This window comes from Neofelis nebulosa, chromosome 2 (genome assembly GCF_028018385.1).
Source record: "Neofelis nebulosa isolate mNeoNeb1 chromosome 2, mNeoNeb1.pri, whole genome shotgun sequence".
Classification (NCBI taxonomy): domain Eukaryota; kingdom Metazoa; phylum Chordata; class Mammalia; order Carnivora; family Felidae; genus Neofelis; species Neofelis nebulosa.
In genome coordinates, this window is record NC_080783.1 from 123,837,878 (window position 1) to 123,856,697 (window position 18,820).

General features: G+C 36.5%; 1 protein-coding gene across 5 annotated transcripts in view; it reads right to left on the minus strand.

The window, feature by feature from the left end:
* SYCP1 (synaptonemal complex protein 1) overlaps window positions 1-18,820 on the minus strand; it is a 129,232-nt gene that overhangs the window by 39,716 nt on the left and 70,696 nt on the right. For all 5 annotated transcript variants that reach the window (XM_058716117.1, XM_058716118.1, XM_058716119.1 and 2 more), the window contains 4 exons: window positions 4,953-5,069; window positions 4,177-4,287; window positions 2,821-2,913; window positions 2,228-2,302 (listed from right to left, as the gene is read on the minus strand). In XM_058716117.1, the coding sequence (XP_058572100.1) occupies window positions 2,228-2,302; window positions 2,821-2,913; window positions 4,177-4,287; window positions 4,953-5,069 (396 nt within the window). The remainder of the gene's footprint in view (window positions 1-2,227; window positions 2,303-2,820; window positions 2,914-4,176; window positions 4,288-4,952; window positions 5,070-18,820) is intronic.

Below are 18,820 nucleotides of genomic sequence, written 5' to 3' on the forward strand. Positions count from 1 at the left end.
CTTGGGAGCATTATGCTATATGAATTAATTCAAAGAAAAACAAATACCTACATGTTCTCATTTATATGAGAGTCTAAAATTTTAAAAACTCCAGGCACCTGGGTGGCTCAGTCAGTTAAGCATCTGACTTCTGCTCAGGTCATGATCTCACAGTTTGTGGGTTTGAGTCCCGTGTTGGGCTCTGTACTGACATCTCAGAGCCTGGAGCCTGTTTCAGATTCTGTGTTTCCCTTCCTCTGCCCTCCCCCATCCCGCTGCCCTGTTTGTGCTCTGTCTCTCTCTCAAAAATAAACAAACATTAAAAAAAATTTTTTTTAACAAAAAACTCATAGAAAAACATCAGATTTGTGGTTACCAGAGGCAAGGGGCTTGGGGCTGGGGAATTAGATGAAAATGGTCAAAGGTTCAAACTTCTAGTTATAAGATAAATAAGTACTAGGGATGTAATTTACCACACAATGACTATAGTTAACACTGCTATATGGTATACGTGAAAGTTAAGAGAGTAAATCCTAAGAGTTCTCATGAAAAGGGAAAGAACATTTTTTTCCTTTTTTTTTGGCATCTATATGAAATGATGGATGTTAAATGGATTACAGTAATCATTTCACAATATATGTAGGTCAAATCATGCTGTGTACCTTAAACTTGGACAGGGCTGCATGCCAAGTATATCTCAACAAAACTGGAAAACATTTGGAAAGAAAAGAACCTTAAGAGTAGTTAAAAACAATGAAGAAGACCTCTTATACTAAAACAGCAGGATAAAGGTAAGTATATGTTACTAATACAGGTGAAGAGAAAACCATTTAGTCATTCCTCTGACAACATTCATTAAAAGCAGAAACTTTTCAGAGCCTCCTTGGTGGCTCAGTGGGTTAAGCGTCTGAGACCTTTGGCTCAGGTCATGATCTCGCGGTTTGTGGGTTTGAGCCCCGTGTTGGGCTCTGTGCTGACAGGCCTGCTTCAGAATTTGTGTTGCCCTCTCTCTCTGCCCCTCCCCCTCTTGCACTGTCTTTCTGTCAAAATGAACATTAAAAAAATAAAAATAATAAAAAAATAAATACATTAAAAAATTTTTCAAAGCACTGTGCTCAGATAAAGAGAAAACAAAAATAAATAAGATATAATCCTTGCCTCTGAAGAGCCTGAAATATAATAGAAGCATAGAGTGACATAACTATTTTAATGTAAGTACAAACTGCTATGAAAATACTTATATACAGTAAGCTCACCTTTGGAAGTTGAAAGATGTGTCAGATTTGCCATAGTGAAGAAAGGAATTAAGTACAAGAAACAAAGTGAACAAATGCACAGGGTCTTGAAATTGAAAGTGCAAGTTACCTAGGCTGCTGTTGAGTCATTAAGAGCACAGGTTTTGGAATCATGTAAAATAGACCTAGATTTGAATTCTAAGTCATTTTACTTTTTTATTATGTGATCTTGAAAAAATAACCTAAACTCTGTAAAAATGAGGATAATATGTATTGCTTATACCATTGTTGTAAGGATTAGGTAGGATAGTCCTATAGAAAGCAAAAATAAATAAATAGTATCTGCCATTTTAAAATAAGCCCATTCAGTTTGTCAGGGTGCCTGGGTAGCTCAGTCAGTTGAGCGTCCCACTTCGGCTCAGGTCATGATCTTGCACTTCGTGGGTTCAAGCCCCATGTCAGGCTCTGTGCTGACAGCTCAGAGCCTGGAGCCTGCTTCAGATTCTGTGTCTCCCTCTCTCTCCACCCCTCTCCCACTAACTCCTGCATGCGCACTCTCTCTCAAAAATAAACATTACAAAAAAATTTTAAGTAAGTGAATTCATTTTGTAAACTGCAAAACACTATACAAATATAAGGCATTATTCTTTCCTAAAACCTGATGAATAGTTTAAAAAACACATCTAAATACATAAGCATTTTATAATATATGAGATAATATTTTCCAAGTACATCTAAAAGCACTCCTAAAGTATGGCTATATTTATATGTTTAACATTTCAATAAAGGAATATACTAAATATGTCTGAAAAAGAAGCTAATGGGGAAAAACTATATTTTAAAAATATATATTTATTACATATATATTTAATATATATAATAAATATATATTTTCTAGTATGACATGTTTATAAGAACAATGTTGCAATTATACTTCAGTAAAAAATTAAGAAAACAAAGTCACACCTAAATGGTACAATTAGTTACTTTATCTATAATGCCACAAAACCTACCTTTTCTTCTCTTTCTATTTCAAGTTGTTTCTTAACAGACAAAAGTTCATTTTTGAAATTAGATAGTTCAGCTTCCTAAAGAAAAAAAACATGAAATTTTCAAGTACATCCATGTATTTCTCAAAACAATGCTAAAAAATGCTTCAAATATTCAGTTTTTCAGAGAAATAAATTCACTAATAAAATATATACATTTTAAAAGTCTACTGATAGACAGCCTGCTAGCTGAACATGACTAAAGATTTCATTTAGACAAATTTCTTACAGTTTTCTCTGAATAAATATTAACACCATGTATATTCTCCTCCTCAGCATCTCCTAATATATCCCATTCCTCCTCTCCCCATCTCTATCAGAGCTCCAAATTTATTTGTAACTGGAGTTTATATTTATTCATTTGAAAAAATAGTTCACTCCACCATTTCAGAATATAAATTGGAAAACCACTTAACTATCAAACCCATAAGATCTTTTTCAAAATGTAAGATTGATTCTATAGCTCTAAAATTATGGCTTTATTTAATATATTACTCTTTACCACCAGCCATGCTGATATGAAAATTGGCTTTACTACTATTTGCTCTGTATCTCACCAAAGATGCCTTCATTGATGACTGTTCTTGTTCTTTGCTTTTATAAAGTCCTAATTCTGCGTCTCTTTCTTCAACTATTTTATCATATTGGTGCTATATTAAACAGAGAAAATATTTTAGGTGTATCAGAACACAAATAGGTCATGTTTTAATAATAGTGGTATTCTTAAGCATTTAATATTTGTTAGACAATGTCTAGGAATTCAGTGATATATATTTGAGTTTTTTCCTAACTTTTCAAGTCTTTTTTATTCATATAACGTAATCAATGAAACATAAAAACAGTCTTGAAAATAATCTAACACAAGAGCAGCAAAAAATTCTTTTTAATTAGAAATGTTGAATGTCATAATTTAAAAACTAAGGTAGGAATGCCAGGACCTCTTAGAAAAGTAACTGATTCCAGATCTGGGAATACAGGATGAGTCTTGAACATTTGTCACAATAGAAAGCAAAAAAGCTGTCAGAAATTATTAAGGTCAAAAAGACTGGCCAGTGAGTTTGAAGAGCCTCCCACTGGCCAAAAGATAAACAATTTGAGCATCAAGGATTATACTGGATTGAGATATATAAAATATATTTAAATCTATGAGTTCACATTTAAAGTAAGCTCCACGCCCAGCGTGGAAGCCAATGTGAGACCTGAACTCACGAACCTAAGCTGAGATCATGAGTAGGATGCTTAACTGACTGAACCACCCAGGCACCCCGAGTTCCCAATATTTTTATGAATTTTGTTAATATTTATTACCTAAATATTTTTAATTCTTGTTGGTTACCTCATAACAATGTTATATTCCACCAACAATTTTTAACATGGATAGATAGATAGATATAGCCTACCTCCTCTCCAAATCTTGAAGGGAATAAAGGTAAATTCCCCTAAAAGAATGACTACTTTTAGAACATTACTTTTAGAACAAAAAATACAGCATACTCACAAACACAACAAACATGAAGTCTTTCATCTATTTATACCACTGATAAAAATTTGTTTAGCTTAATATGTGTTAGCCATATAGATGATATAAATATTTACCAGATACATATCCTGGGGATGTGCTTCAATAAATAGAAGGTGGCTATAAGAGACTACTAGGAAAATTCGGAAGAAAAGTGATCACTTCCATACGTCATAGATGACAAAGAGAGATTCTACCAAGGAAGTGACACCCGAACTCAGCTTTGTGTAGTTAAGACCCAAACTGAGAAATGAGAGATCAAGAATATTCAAGCTGTAATAAGACATTCTTGCATAGTTTTCTGACATATCAGAATGTTATCTTGATTTCATCATTTTATTCATAAATATGGCTCCAATTAATAGTTTTCAATACACAAAAAGGGAAGAGTTACCTTATGTTTTTCCATAAGTGCTACCATTTCAGCTATTTTATGTTGACATCGTTTATCAATTTCTTTCTGTAATTTTACTGCTTCATCAGCTATTACTTTTGCTTTCTCAACCTATCAAATAAAGTGATTCTTAAAATTAATGCACAAAAAACAAATTTAACTTAAATCCAAAGACCATACACACTACTTACATAAAATGCAGAAATCAAACACAAGGATATTAGGAAAGCCAAGCAGAAAATGCATTACTGTTTTGGTTTATTTTAGGGTGTTCTATCAAGTGAGATGACAATATAACACTGCAATGTTATAACCTTTTAATGTTATAATCTTAATCTTGGCAAAATATACTACTCAGTAATCAAATACTTAGAATAACAAAGATATTTTTAAGCTTCATAGAAACTGTCTCATATAAATTTATTAAATCTTTTAAAAATCATAATTTAAAAATAAGAGTTGCTTTTCTCTTAAAATGCTAATAAAAAATATAGTTTTAAGATAACAAATTTTCTTTTTTTTTTTTTTTTTTTTTTTAATGTTTTTATTTATTTTTGAGACAGAGAGAGACAGAGCATGAATGGGGGAGGGGCAGAGAGAAAGGGAGACACAGAATCGGAAGCAGGCTCTAGGCTCTGAGCCATCAGCCCAGAGCCCGACGCGGGGCTCGAACTCACAGACTGTGAGATCGTGACCTGAGCCGAAGTTGGACGCTTAACCGACTGAGCCACCCAGGCGCCCCAAGATAACAAATTTTCAAACATAGTTTTTCCTACCTCTTCCAAAAGATTTTCTTCTGATATCGTTTTGTCTTTAATTTCTTTTTGATAGATGTCAGTCATTTCTTTAAATTTTTGTTTGGCAACTTCTAGTTCTAACTCTAATTTATTGACCTTTGAGCAAAGAAAATAACATGAACATTAGTAAAGCTGTGGATTACTTAAAAATATTCTGTATTCACTTTGGGGTATTGTGAATCTTAAAAGATTACTTATTCATTGCAATTGTGGCTAGATCATTTTCTTACATTTTTTATATGGTGAGATGTGCTTTATTTTTCACAAAATCTATCTTCTCCCCTGAAGTATGTATGTAGTCTTAGCGAGTAATGTTTTAAAAGCAAACATATATATTTTTTAATCCATTCCTCAGCAATATTTAGTCTCAGGTTTAGGTTTATTACAGTAAGTACTCCATTTGGATAGAACACCCATGTGACTCAAAGAAAAGTCTGCTCTTTTACCAAAACAAAACAAACAGCTTTACTGAGGTACAACTGATACACATAAAAAAAACTACACATAATGTATACAATTTGATAAATTTAGACATATGCATATACTGTAAAACCACCACGATTCAGATGATAGACATAATGCATCACCTCCAAAAGTTTCCTGCTATCCCTTTGTTTTTTGCCATTAAGAACATTTTAACGTGAGATCCTCTTAAATGAGTAAGTTCACAATACAGTATTGTTGACTATAGGTTCCATGCTGTACCATCTGCTGCTGTACAGCTGATCTTAGAACTAATTTATCCTACATAATGGAAACTTTATACAAATTGAGGAACTCTCCATTTCCCCCTACCCCTTGCCCATTCTAATCTCTGCTTCTGTGAATCTGACTCATGCCTCAAAAAAGCGGAATCATGCAGCATCTGTCCTTTTGTGACTGGCTTTTGTTGCTGAATTGGAAGTGTTCTTTATATTCTGAATACTAGATCATTACCAAGTATATGATTGGCTAATATTCTCTCAATTCTGTGGGTTGCCTTTCACTCTTGTGACACTGCCCTTTGATACATTCGGTAAAATTTCTACCAACATCCCAACTATCTTTTTGTCAGAAAATATAGAAGCTGATCCTAAAGTTTGTATGGAATTATGAGGGACCCTGAATAGCCAAAACAATCTTGAAAAAGAATGATGTTGGAGGACACATACTCATTAATAATTTATAATAAAACTTATTACAAAGCTACAATAATGAAAACAGTGTGATATTGACATAAGATAACATACAGATCAAGGCAATAGAATTGGGAGTCCAGAAATAAGGCCATACAGCTATGGTCAATTTGTAATTTATTTTCAACAAGAGTAACACGACAATTCAATGGGGAAAGAATACTCTAACAAATGTTGCTGAGACAACTGCTATTCACATGGAAAGAAATAAAGTTGGACACTTAACCTCGTATCATAAAAAAAAAAACAAAACAGATTAAAGATTTAACTGTAATAGCTAAAACTATAAAACTCTTAGAAGAAAATAGGAGCTAACATTCATGGATTTGGCAATGGATTCCTAGATAGGATACTAAAAGCACAAGCAAATGAGAAAAATAGATTTCATGAAAGACATAGTCTTAAAGAGATTTTCTATAAAAAAATAGTATCTCTGATTTCTATTATTTTCATATATTTTGTACAAAAATGTACTGAGTTGTGTAGACATGATTCAAACACAGAAATTATCAAAAGAAAGAGAAACCTTAATTAGCATATCCACCCTCCAGAGTCACTTATTACTTTAGAGCTGAATTAGAAATGAAGAGTAGGTATATGGCAGGGACAGGAATTGGGGAAGGGAGGTATAAGTAATTTAACAATGAATCAGACCGTATATGTACTCAAGAATCAACCACCAACTTTAAGACGGAATAGTATCAATATTGATAAATACTTCTGACTGCCTCTTTTCATTGGTTTGCCCCTTCTGCCCCTCAAATGTAACAAATATCCTTAATATTCATTTTTCCTTGCTCTTCTTTATAGTTCTACTGTATATTTATCTACCAATACTTCAGAGTTGTTTTTGAACTTTATGTAAATGTATGTTTATTTTTCTTTCTTGTATTTTTTATTCATCAGTATATTTCAGATACTTATGTGTGTAAATACACTTCCTTCATTTTCACTGCTAAACGCTGTTCCATTGTATGAGTGTACTGTAGTGCTTGGTGATGAGAAAGAATGAAATCCAGTCATTTGCAACAACATGGTCGGAACTGGAAGTTATTGTGCTAAGAAATATGTCAGAGAAAGAACAGGTACCATGTACCACCATATGTGGAACTTGAGATGCTTAACAGAAGACCATGGGGAAAGGGAAGGGGAAAAATAGTTTCAGAGAGGGAGGCAAACCCATAAGAGACTCTTAAATACAGAGAACAAACTAAAGATTGATAAGGGGGATGGGAGAGAGGGGAAAATGGGAGATGGGCATTGAGGAGGGCACTTGTTGGATGAGCACTGGGTGTTGTATGTAAGTGATAAATGACAGGAATCTATCCCCAAAACCAAGAACACACTGTATATGTTGTATGTTAGCTACTTGACGATAAATTATATTTTTAAAAAAATGAGTGCAGGGGCGCCTGGGTGGCTCAGTCGGTTGAGTGTCCGACTTCGGCTCAGGTCATGATCTCACGGTCCATGAGTTCGAGCCCCGCGTCGGGCTCTGTGCTGACAGCTTAGAACCTAGAGGCTGCTTCGGATTCTGTGTCTCCCTCTCTCTCTGCCCCTTCCCCACTCACACTCTGTCTCTCTCTCATAAGTAAACATTAAAAAAAATTTTTTTAAATAAAAAATTAAAAAAATGAGTGCAGAATTTTGTCAGATGCTTTTTCTGCAATCACTGAAATGATTATATTGTTCTCTTTTATTACTTGATACAGGAAATTACACTAATAGTTTCAAATTTTAAACTACCTTCTCAAGATAAACCTTCACTCGTTCAATGTAAGATAGTTTTCATTACAAGATTAAATTTACTATTATATTAAGGATTTTATGCATATATATTTTTTAGTGTTATTTTTGAGGGAGAGAGACAGAGAACAAATGGGAAAGGCAGAGAGAGAGAGAGAGAGAGAGAGAGAGAGAGACAGACAGACAGACAGACAGACACACAGAATCCGAAGCAGGCTCCACGATCCAAACTGTCAACACAGAGCCTGACGCGGGGCTCAAACTCATGAGCAGTGAGATCATGACCTGAGCCGAAGTCGGACACTTAACCAACTGGGCCTCCCAGGCGCCCTTATACCTATATTTTTAAGGGATAGTGAAAAAATAAAAGGTATTCTTGTAATGTCTTTGCCAGGATTTGGTATCAAAAAAACTAGTTGAGAATTGTTCCCCTGCTATTTTTAGGAAGAGTTCATAGAAGGCTGATATTATTTAAAAAAATTTCTGAACATACAATTTTACATTACTTTCAGATGTACAACAAAGTCATTCAGCGTCTCTATACATTATGCTACACACTCACCACAACTGTGGCTACCATTTGTCATCACACAATACTATTACAATACTACTATGTTCCTATGCTGTACCTTTAATTCCCACGACTTATTCATTCCATAACTAGGAAGCTGTTATCTCCTACTCCCTAACACCCATTTTGCCCATCCCCCAAAACGGGTATTACTTCTTCCTGAAGCATTTGTTAGAATTCACCAGTGAGACCTTCCAGATCTGGATATTTCTCTAGGAAATTTTCATGACGAATTCAATATCGCTGATATATGGTTCTTTAGATTTTCTGTTTCATCTTGTGTCCGTTCTAGTAAATTAGGTTTTCCAAATTTTCCCATGTCATCTAAGTTTCAAATTTATTGGCATATAATTGTCCATGACATTCCCTTATTATCTTTCCAATAGTTATAATATTTATATTAATAATGTCCTATTTCATTCTTACCTTTAGTGAGTTTTATTATTTTTGTGATCAATCCTGCTAAGGGATTATCAATTTTAGTAATATTTTCAAAGAATCAACTTTTGACTTCATTGATTTTTTCATTTTTTTTTTCTCTTTGTCTCTCTTCTGTTTCTTTGATCTCTCTTCTTTACTTTTCCTTTTGTCTACTTTCTTTCGGTTTAATTTGCTGAATAAAAACGTGAGTCATTTCTTTTCTAAAACAAACATTGTTGAGAGGAGAGGGAAGATGGCGGCGTAGGACGACGCTGGGCTCACCGCGCGTCCTGCTGATCACTTAGATTCCACCTACACCTGCCTAAATAACCCAGAAAACCGCCAGAGGATTAGCAGAACGGAGTCTCCGGAGCCAAGCGCAGACGAGAGGCCCACAGAAGAGGGTAGGAAGGGCGGCGAGGCGGTGCGCGCTCCACGGACTGGCGGGAGGGAGCCGGGGCGGAGGGGCGGCTCGCCGGCCAAGCGGAGCCCCCGAGTCGGGCTGGCAAAAGCGGAGGGGCCGGACGGACTGTGTTCCGACAGCAAGCGCGACGTAGCGTCTGGGAGGTCATAAGTTAACAACTCTGCTCAGAAAGCGGGAAGGCTGGAGGACAAAGGGAGGGAGAGCCGCTGAGCCCCCGGACGACAGAGCTCAGCTTGGTGGGGAACAAAGGCGCTCACCAGCCCCATCTCCCCCACCCATCCTCCAGCCAAAATCCCAAAGGGAACCAGTTCCTGCCAGGGAAATTGCTCGCTCTGCGCAAACACCGAACTCTGTGTTTCCGCGGAGCCAAACCTCCGGCAGCGGATCTGACTCCCTCCCGCTGCCACAGGGCCCCTCCTGAAGTGGATCACCTAAGGAGAAGCGAGCTAAGCCTGCCCCTCCTGCTCCCGTGCACCTTGCCTACCCACCCCAGCTAATACGCCAGATCCCCAGCACCACAAGCCTGGCAGTGTGCAAGTAGCCCAGACTGGCCCCGCCACCCCACAGTGAATCCCGCCCCTAGGAGAGGGGAAGACAAGGCACACACCAGTCTGACTGTGGCCCCAGCGGTGGGCTGGGGGCAGACATCAGGTCTGATTGCGGCCACGCCCACCAACTCCAGTTATACACTACAGCACAGGGGAAGTGCCCTGCAGGTCCACACCACTCCAGGGACTATCCAAAATGACCAAACGGAAAAATTCCCCTCAAAAGAATCTCCAGGAAATAACAACAGCCAATGAACTGATCAAAAAGGATTTAAATAATATAACAGAAAGTGAATTTAGAATAATAGTCATAAAATTAATCGCTGGGCTTGAAAACAGTATACAGGACAGCAGAGAATCTCTTGCCACAGAGATCAAGGGACTAAGGAACAGTCACGAGGAGCTGAAAAACGCTTTAAATGAAATGCAAAACAAAATGGAAACCACGACGGCTCGGCTTGAAGAGGCAGAGGAGAGAATAGGTGAACTAGAAGATAAAGTTATGGAAAAAAGAAGAAGCTGAGAGAAAGAGATAAAAAAATCCAGGAGTATGAGGGGAAAATTAGAGAACTAAGTGATACACTAAAAAGAAATAATATACGCATAATTGGTATCCCAGAGGAGGAAGAGAGAGGGAAAGGTGCTGAAGGGGTACTTGAAGAAATAATAGCTGAGAACTTCCCTGAACTGGGGAAGGAAAAAGGCATTGAAATCCAAGAGGCACAGAGAACTCCCTTCAGACGTAACTTGAATCGATCTTCTGCACGACATATCATAGTGAAACTGGCAAAATACAAGGATAAAGAGAAAATTCTGAAAGCAGCAAGGGATAAACGTGCCCTCACATATAAAGGGAGACCTATAAGACTCGTGACTGATCTCTCTTTTGAAACTTGGCAGGCCAGAAAGGATTGGCACGATATCTTCAGTGTGCTAAACAGAAAAAATATGCAGCCGAGAATCCTTTATCCAGCAAGTCTGTCATTTAGAATAGAAGGAGAGATAAAGGTCTTCCCAAACAAACGAAAACTGAAGGAATTTGTCACCACTAAACCAGCCCTACAAGAGATCCTAAGGGGGATCCTGTGAGACAAAGTACCAGAGACATCACTACAAGCATAAAACATACAGACATCACAATGACTCTAAACCCGTAACTTTCTATAATAACACTGAATTTAATCATACTTAAATGCGCCAACCAAAAGACATAGGGTATCAGAATGGATAAAAAAACAAGACCCATCTATTTGCTGTCTACAAGAGACTCATTTTAGATCTGAGGACACCTTTAGATTGAGAGTGAGGAGATGGAGAACTATTTATCATGCTACTGGAAGCCAAAAGAAAGCTGGAGTAGCCATACTTATATCAGACAAACTAGACTTTAAATTAAAGGCTGTAACAAGAGATGAAGAAGGGCATTATATAATAATTACAGGGTCTATCCATCAGGAAGAGCTCACAATTATAAATGTCTATGTGCCGAATACCGGAGCCCCCAAATATATAAAACAATTACGCATAAACATAAGCAACCTATTGATAAGAATGTGGTAATTGCAGGGGACTTTAACACCCCACTTACAGAAATGGATAGATCATCTAGACACACAGTCAATAAAGAAACAAGGGCCCTGAATGATACATTGGATCAGATGGACTTGACAGATATATTTAGAACTCTGCATCCCAAAGCAACAGAATATACTTTCTTCTCGAGTGCACATGGAACATTCTCCGAGATAGATCATATACTGGGTCACAAAACAGCCCTTCATAAGTTTACAAGAATTGAAATCATACCATGCATACTTTCAGACCATAATGCTATGAAGCTTGAAATCAACCACAGGAAAAAGTCTGGAAAACCTCCAAAAGCATGGAGGTTAAAGAACACCCTACTAACGAATAAGTGGGTCAACCAGGCAATTAGAGAAGAAATTAAAAAATATATGGAAACAAACGAAAATGAAAATACAACAATCCAAACGCTTTGGGACGCAGCGAAGGCAGTGCTGAGAGGAAAATACATTGCAATCCAGGCCTATCTCAAGAAACAAGAAAAATCCCAAATACAAAATCTAACAGCACACCTAAAGGAAATAGAAGCAGAACAGCAAAGGCAGCCTAAACCCAGCAGAACAAGAGAAATAATAAAGATCAGAGCAGAAATAAACAATATAGAATCTGAAAAAACTGTAGAGCAGATCAACGAAACCAAGAGTTGGTTTTTTGAAAAAATAAAATTGACAACCTCTAGCCAGGCTTCTCAAAAAGAAAAGGGAGATGACCCAAATAGATAAAATCATGAATGAAAATGGAATTATTACAACCAATCCCTCTGAGATACAAACAATTATCAGGAAATACTATGAAAAATTATATGCCAACAAATTGGATAACCTGGAAGAAATGGACAAATTCCTAAACACCCACACTCTTCCAAAACTCAATCAGGAAGAAATAGAAAGCTTGAACAGACCCATAACCAGCGAAGAAATTGAATCGGTTAACAAAAATCTCCCAACAAATAAGAGTCCAGGACCAGATGGCTTCCCAGGGGAGTTCTACCAGACGTTTAAAGCAGAGATAATACCTATCCTTCTCAAGCTATTCCAAGAAATAGAAAGGGAAGGGAAACTTCCAGACTCATTCTATGAAGCCAGTATTACTTTGATTCCTAAACCAGACAGAGACCCAGTAAAAAAAGAGAACTACAGGCCAATATCCCTGATGAATATGGATGCAAAAATTCTCAATTAGATACTAGCAAATCGAATTCAACAGCATATAAAAAGAATTATTCACCATGATCAAGTGGGATTCATTCCTGGGATGCAGGGCTGGTTCAACATTCGCACATCAATCAACGTGATACATCACATTAACAAAAAAAAAGAGAAGAACCATATGATCCTGTCAGTCGATGCAGAAAAGGCCTTTGACAAAATCCAGCACCCTTTCTTAATAACAACCCTTGAGAAAGTCGGGATAGAAGGAACATACTTAAAGATCATAAAAGCCATTTATGAAAAGCCCACAGCTAACATCATCCTCAATGGGGAAAAACTGAGAGCTTTTTCCCTGAGATCAGGAACACGACAGGGATGCCCACTCTCACCGCTGTTGTTTAACATAGTGCTGGAAGTTCTAGCATCAGCAATCAGACAACAAAAGGAAATCAAAGGCATCAAAATTGGCAAAGATGAAGTCAAGCTTTCGCTTTTTGCAGATGACATGATATTATACATGGAAAATCAGATAGACTCCACCAAAAGTCTGCTAGAACTGATACATGAATTCAGCAAAGTTGCAGGATACAAAATCAGTGTACAGAAATCAGTTGCATTCTTATACACTAACAATGAAGCAACAGAAAGACAAATAAAGAAACTGATCCCATTCACAATTGCACCAAGAAGCATAAAATACCTAGGAATAAATCTAACCAAAGATGTAAAAGATCTGTATGCTGAAAAATATATAAAGCCTATGAAGGAAATTGAAGAAGATATAAAGAAATGGAAAGACATTCCCTGCTCATGGATTGGAAGAATAAATATTGTCAAAATGTCAATACTACCCAAAGCTATCTACACATTCAATGCAATCCCAATCAAAATTGCACCAGCATTCTTCTCGAAACTAGAACAAGCAATCCTAAAATTCATATGGAACCACAAAAGGCCCCGAATAGCCAAAGTAATTTTGAAGAAGACCAAAGCAGGAGGCATCACAGTCCCAGACGTTAGCCTCTACTACAAAGCTGTCATCATCAAGACAGCATGGTATTGGCATAAAAACAGACACATAGACCAATGGAATAGAATAGAAACCCCAGAACTAGACCCACAAACGTATGGCCAACTAATCTTTGACAAAGCAGGAAAGAACATCCAATGGAAAAAAGACAGTCTCTTTAACAAATGGTGCTGGGAGAACTGGACAGCAACATGCAGAAGGTTGAAACTAGACCACTTTCTCACACCATTCACAAAAATAAACTCAAAATGGATAAAGGACCTGAATGTGAGACAGGAAACCATCAAAACCTTAGAGGAGAAAGCAGGAAAAGACCTGTCTGACCTCAGCCGTAGCAATCTCTTACTCGACACATCCCCAGAGGCAAGGGAATTAAAAGCAAAAGTGAATTATGGGGACCTTATGAAGATAAAAAGCTTCTGCACAGCAAAGGAAACAACCAACAAAACGAAAAGGCAACCAACGGAATGGGAAAAGATATTTGCAAATGACATATCGGACAAAGGGCTAGTATCCAAAATCTATAAAGAGCTCACCAAACTCCACACCCGAAAAACAAATAACCCAGTGAAGAAATGGGCAGAAAACATGAATAGACACTTCTCTACTCTAAAGAAGACATCTGGATGGCCAACAGGCACATGAAAAGATGTTCAACGTCGCTCCTTATCAGGGAAATACAAATCAAAACCACACTCAGATATCACCTCACGCCAGTCAGAGTGGCCAAAATGAACAAATCAGGAGACTATAGATGCTGGAGAGGATGTGGAGAAACGGGAACCCTCTTGCACTGTTGGTGGGAATGCAAATTGGTGCAGCCGCTCTGGAAAGCAGTGTGGAGGTTCCTCAGAAAATTAAAAATAGACCTACCCTATGACCCATCAATAGCACTGCTAGGAATTTATCCAAGGGATACAGGAGTACTGATGCATAGGGGCACTTGTACCCCAATGTTTATAGCAGCACTCTCAACAATCGCCAAATTATGGAAAGAGCCTAAATGTCCATCAACTGATGAATGGAGAAAGAAATTGTGGTTTATATACACAATGGAATACTACGTGGCAATGAGAAAGAATGAAATATGGCCTTTTGTAGCAACGTGGATGGAACTGGAGAGTGTGATGCTAAGTGAAATAAGCCATACAGAGAAAGACAGATACCATATGGTTTCACTCTTATGTGGATCCTGAGAAACGTAACAGAAACCCATGGGGGAGGGGAAGGAAAAAAAAAAAAAAGAGGTTAGAGTGGGAGAGAGCCAAAGCATAAGAGACTGTTAAAAACTGAGAACAAACTGAGGGTTGATGGGGGGTGGGAGGGAGGGAGGGTGGGTGATGGGTATTGAGGAGGGCACCTTTTGGGATGAGCACTGGGTGTTGTATGGAAACCAATTTGACAGTAAATTTCATATATTAAAAAAATAAATAAATAAATAAATAAATAAATAAATAAATAAATAAAACATTGTTTATAAATTTCCTTCCAAAACCTGCCAAATGCATGCCACAAATTTTGACATGCTGTATTTCTATCATTATTCAGTTTAAAATCATTTCTAACTTTTCTTGTGATTTCTTCTTTGGCCTATGACTTATTAGTGGGATATTTAATTTCTAAATATTCAGACTTTTCTAGGTATCTTAAGGTTACTTATTTCTAACTTAATTCTATTGTAGTTAGAGAATATACTTTGTAAAACTTCAGTCTTTTTAAACATATGGGGACTTGTTTTATAGCCCAGCATATGGTCTTCCTTGGTAAACATTCTATGTGTCTACAAAATAATTCACAGCTTAACTATAGTGTTCTATAAATGCAAATTAAGTCAAGGTAGTAAATGGTGTTGTTCAGAATTTCTACATTCTTACCAATTTTTTACTAGTTGTATCAATCGCTGAAAGAGGTGTATTATAATTCATTTTAGTTTAAGTTTTTGCTTCATGTATTTTGAAGCTCTGTTATAAAATACAAACATACTCATGATTGTTACATCTTCCTGATACATTAATGCCTTTATCACTGTGAAATGCTCTTCTGGATCTCTGATAATACTTTTATCTTAATCTGTTTTGTGTGTTATTAAAACAATCACTCCAGTTTTCCTATTCTTACTGTTTGCATGGTATACAATGTATCTTTTTCATCTTTATTTTCAACTTCCTTGTATCTTTATATTAAATAAAGTATGTCTCTTATAGGTAGCATATAGTTTGGTCTCAATTTTTTATCCAGACTAACAATCTCTGCCTTTCTTTTTATTATTTAGTCCATTGATATTTAAGGTAATTATTGATATGCTTGATTCAGATGTATCATTTTGCTCTTTGCCTTCCATTCACGTCATCTTTTTGTTCTGCTCTTTTGGATTTATCAAAATTTTTTAGTATTCCACTTTTTTGGCTTTTGGCTGGGAGGAGATGAAGGTGCAACTGTCTTTGGTGGTCCCAAATCCAGATTCATCCAACATCAACTGCTGTCACCATGCCAATAAAGTTTGATCCCAATGAGATGAAAGTTGTATACCTGATGGGCAATGGTAGAGAAGTTGGTGCCACATCTGTCCTAGCCCCGAAGATCAGCCCCCTACGTCTGTCTCCAAAAAAGGTTTGTGATGATATCACCAAGGCAACTGGTGATTGGAAGGGTCTGAGGATTACAGTGAAACTGACCATTCAGAACAGACAGGCCCAGATTGAAGTAGTACCTTCTGCCTCTGACCTGATTATCAAAGCCATCAAGAAACCACCAAGAGACAGAAAGCAGCAGAAAAATATTAAGCACAGTGGAAATAACACTTTTGATGAGACTGGCAACAAAGTCGGACAGATGTGGCACCGATCTTTGCTAGAGAACTCTCTGGAACCATTAAAGAGATCTTGGGGACTGACTGCCCAATCTGCGGGCTGCAATGTTGATGGCTGACACTCTCATGACATCAATAGCGAGCAGTGGAGCTAAGCTGGTGAAGAACTGTAAATAAAAATATTTCAATAAAGGATCATTTGACAACCAATGGAAAAATTTTTTTCTTCATTCCATTTTTCTATTGGCTTTTCACTGTTTCTTTCCATTATTTTATAGTGACTGCTCTAGAGAGAATATGTATCACTAACTTATAGTCTACACAAGGACTTAATAGTGTACTACTTCATGTATCATGTAAAAATCCTGCAACAAAATAGTTGTATTTACCTTCCTGCCCTTTAAGCCATGGTTGTCATATATCTTATGCACTGTACATAGAATTTTTTTATAGAAGCCAAATACATTTTAAAAATTAAAAAAAAGAAAAATATATAGCCTTTTGTATTCATTTACATATTTACTGTTTCTAGTACTTTTCATTCCTTCCATTTATTCAAGTTTTCATCTGATGTCATTTTCCTTCAGACAGAAAAAAATTCCTTCAGCAGGTCTTTAACGATTAGTGCAACTCTCAATGTCCTTATTTTTGCTGCATACAGAATTCTGGCTTGATGGTTTATTTCTGGCACCACTTTACAGATGTCATTCCTTTGTCATCCAGCCTTCACTGTCCTAATGCAAGGTCAGCCCTCATTTGTGTCATTGTTTCCCCATATGCAATATGATGTTCTTCTCTGGCTGCTTTTAAGTTTCTATTTTGGATTTTAGCACTTTGACTAAGATATACCTGCCTAGGTATCATTTTCTGTTTATCTTCCTTTGGATTTGATAAAAGCCACAGATCTGCAAGTTTCTGTTTTTTATTAAATGTGGGAAATTTTTCAGAAATCCTTCAAATAACCTTCTTTTGATCTATTCTCTCTCTACCCTCTTCTTAGGGTCTCCAACTACACATTTAAAACCACTTGATATTGTCCCGCAGGCCACTGAAGTACCATTCCTTTTTTTTTTTTCTTCTCCATCTTTCTTCTGTGCTTCTCTGATCATTTCTATTGATCCAGCTTCAAGCTCACTGACACTCTCTTCATCCATTTTCAATCTACTACTAGGACACTTGAAGTTTAAGATATTTTACTTTTCAGTTTTAGAATCTCCATGTGATTCTTTTTTAAAGTTTCCATTTATTCATAGAGATTCCCCATTTGTTATTTCATTATAATCATACTCTCCATCTTTGAACACAATTAAAATAGCTATATAAATGATCTTATCTGCTAATTCCATCATCTGGGTCATCTTAGAGTGATTTCTTATTGACTTATTTTTATACTGCTAATGGTTATTGTGTCATCTTCAGTTTAGGGCTACTATAAGTAATGCTGCTATGAAGATTTTGTACATTTCTCTTGATTCTACCTACAGAAGGCTGATTTATAGGATATATGTATCAGTTACTTTTCTACATAATTCCAGCAGTTTGAGACTTCTTTTCATTTTTAACACAATGTTTATATATTTTTAATCTCAAATAGTATTACAGGAAGGTGTAATATTTTTGCTTTCCTAGAAAAGGGACATGTCTCAAACACTGAGAACCATTGTTTTCCATTCAAGACTCAAAAACTATTTGAGTACTGTCAGTTGTTGTTCAAAGACTTGGGCATATGATAACAAATTAGAGCTCTGACATCATGAGCTGACATTCCCTAAGTTTAATTTGTTTCTACAAAACCAATGGTTCTCAAACTTCTTGGGCAGCCAGATAATCATATGTAGAGCTTCTATAAAATGTAGATTCCAAGGCTCCACCCCAAAATCTACTCAATCTCAATTGTGGAGGTATGGGTAAGGAATATGAATACACACATATACCACACATGTTCATGTATTTTTTTTTTTTACATGAATTCTAATAAGTACTTTATTTTTGAGGAACTTTTTTTCTTCTTTTTTTTTTTTTATTTTTTTTTTATTTTTTAATATATGAAATTTACTGTCAAATTGGTTTCCATACAACACCCAGTGCTCATCCCAAAAGGTGCCCTCCTCAATACCCATCACCCACCCTGCCCTCCCTCCCACCCCCCATCAACCCTCAGTTTGTTCTCAGTTTTTAACAGTCTCTTATGCTTTGGCTATGTTCATGTATTTTAAGCTGCTTATATTATTTTAATTCAGCTAAATCACAGACAAGTACTCTATTACAACTAAAAGGATTCCTGTAATCTCAAAAGATAATTTCTGAAAATTACTGCTACAATATGAAGAGTTTAAAATTCCTAAGTTCTCATCTACTTACTAGTATTTTAAAAACAACGAGTCCAAAT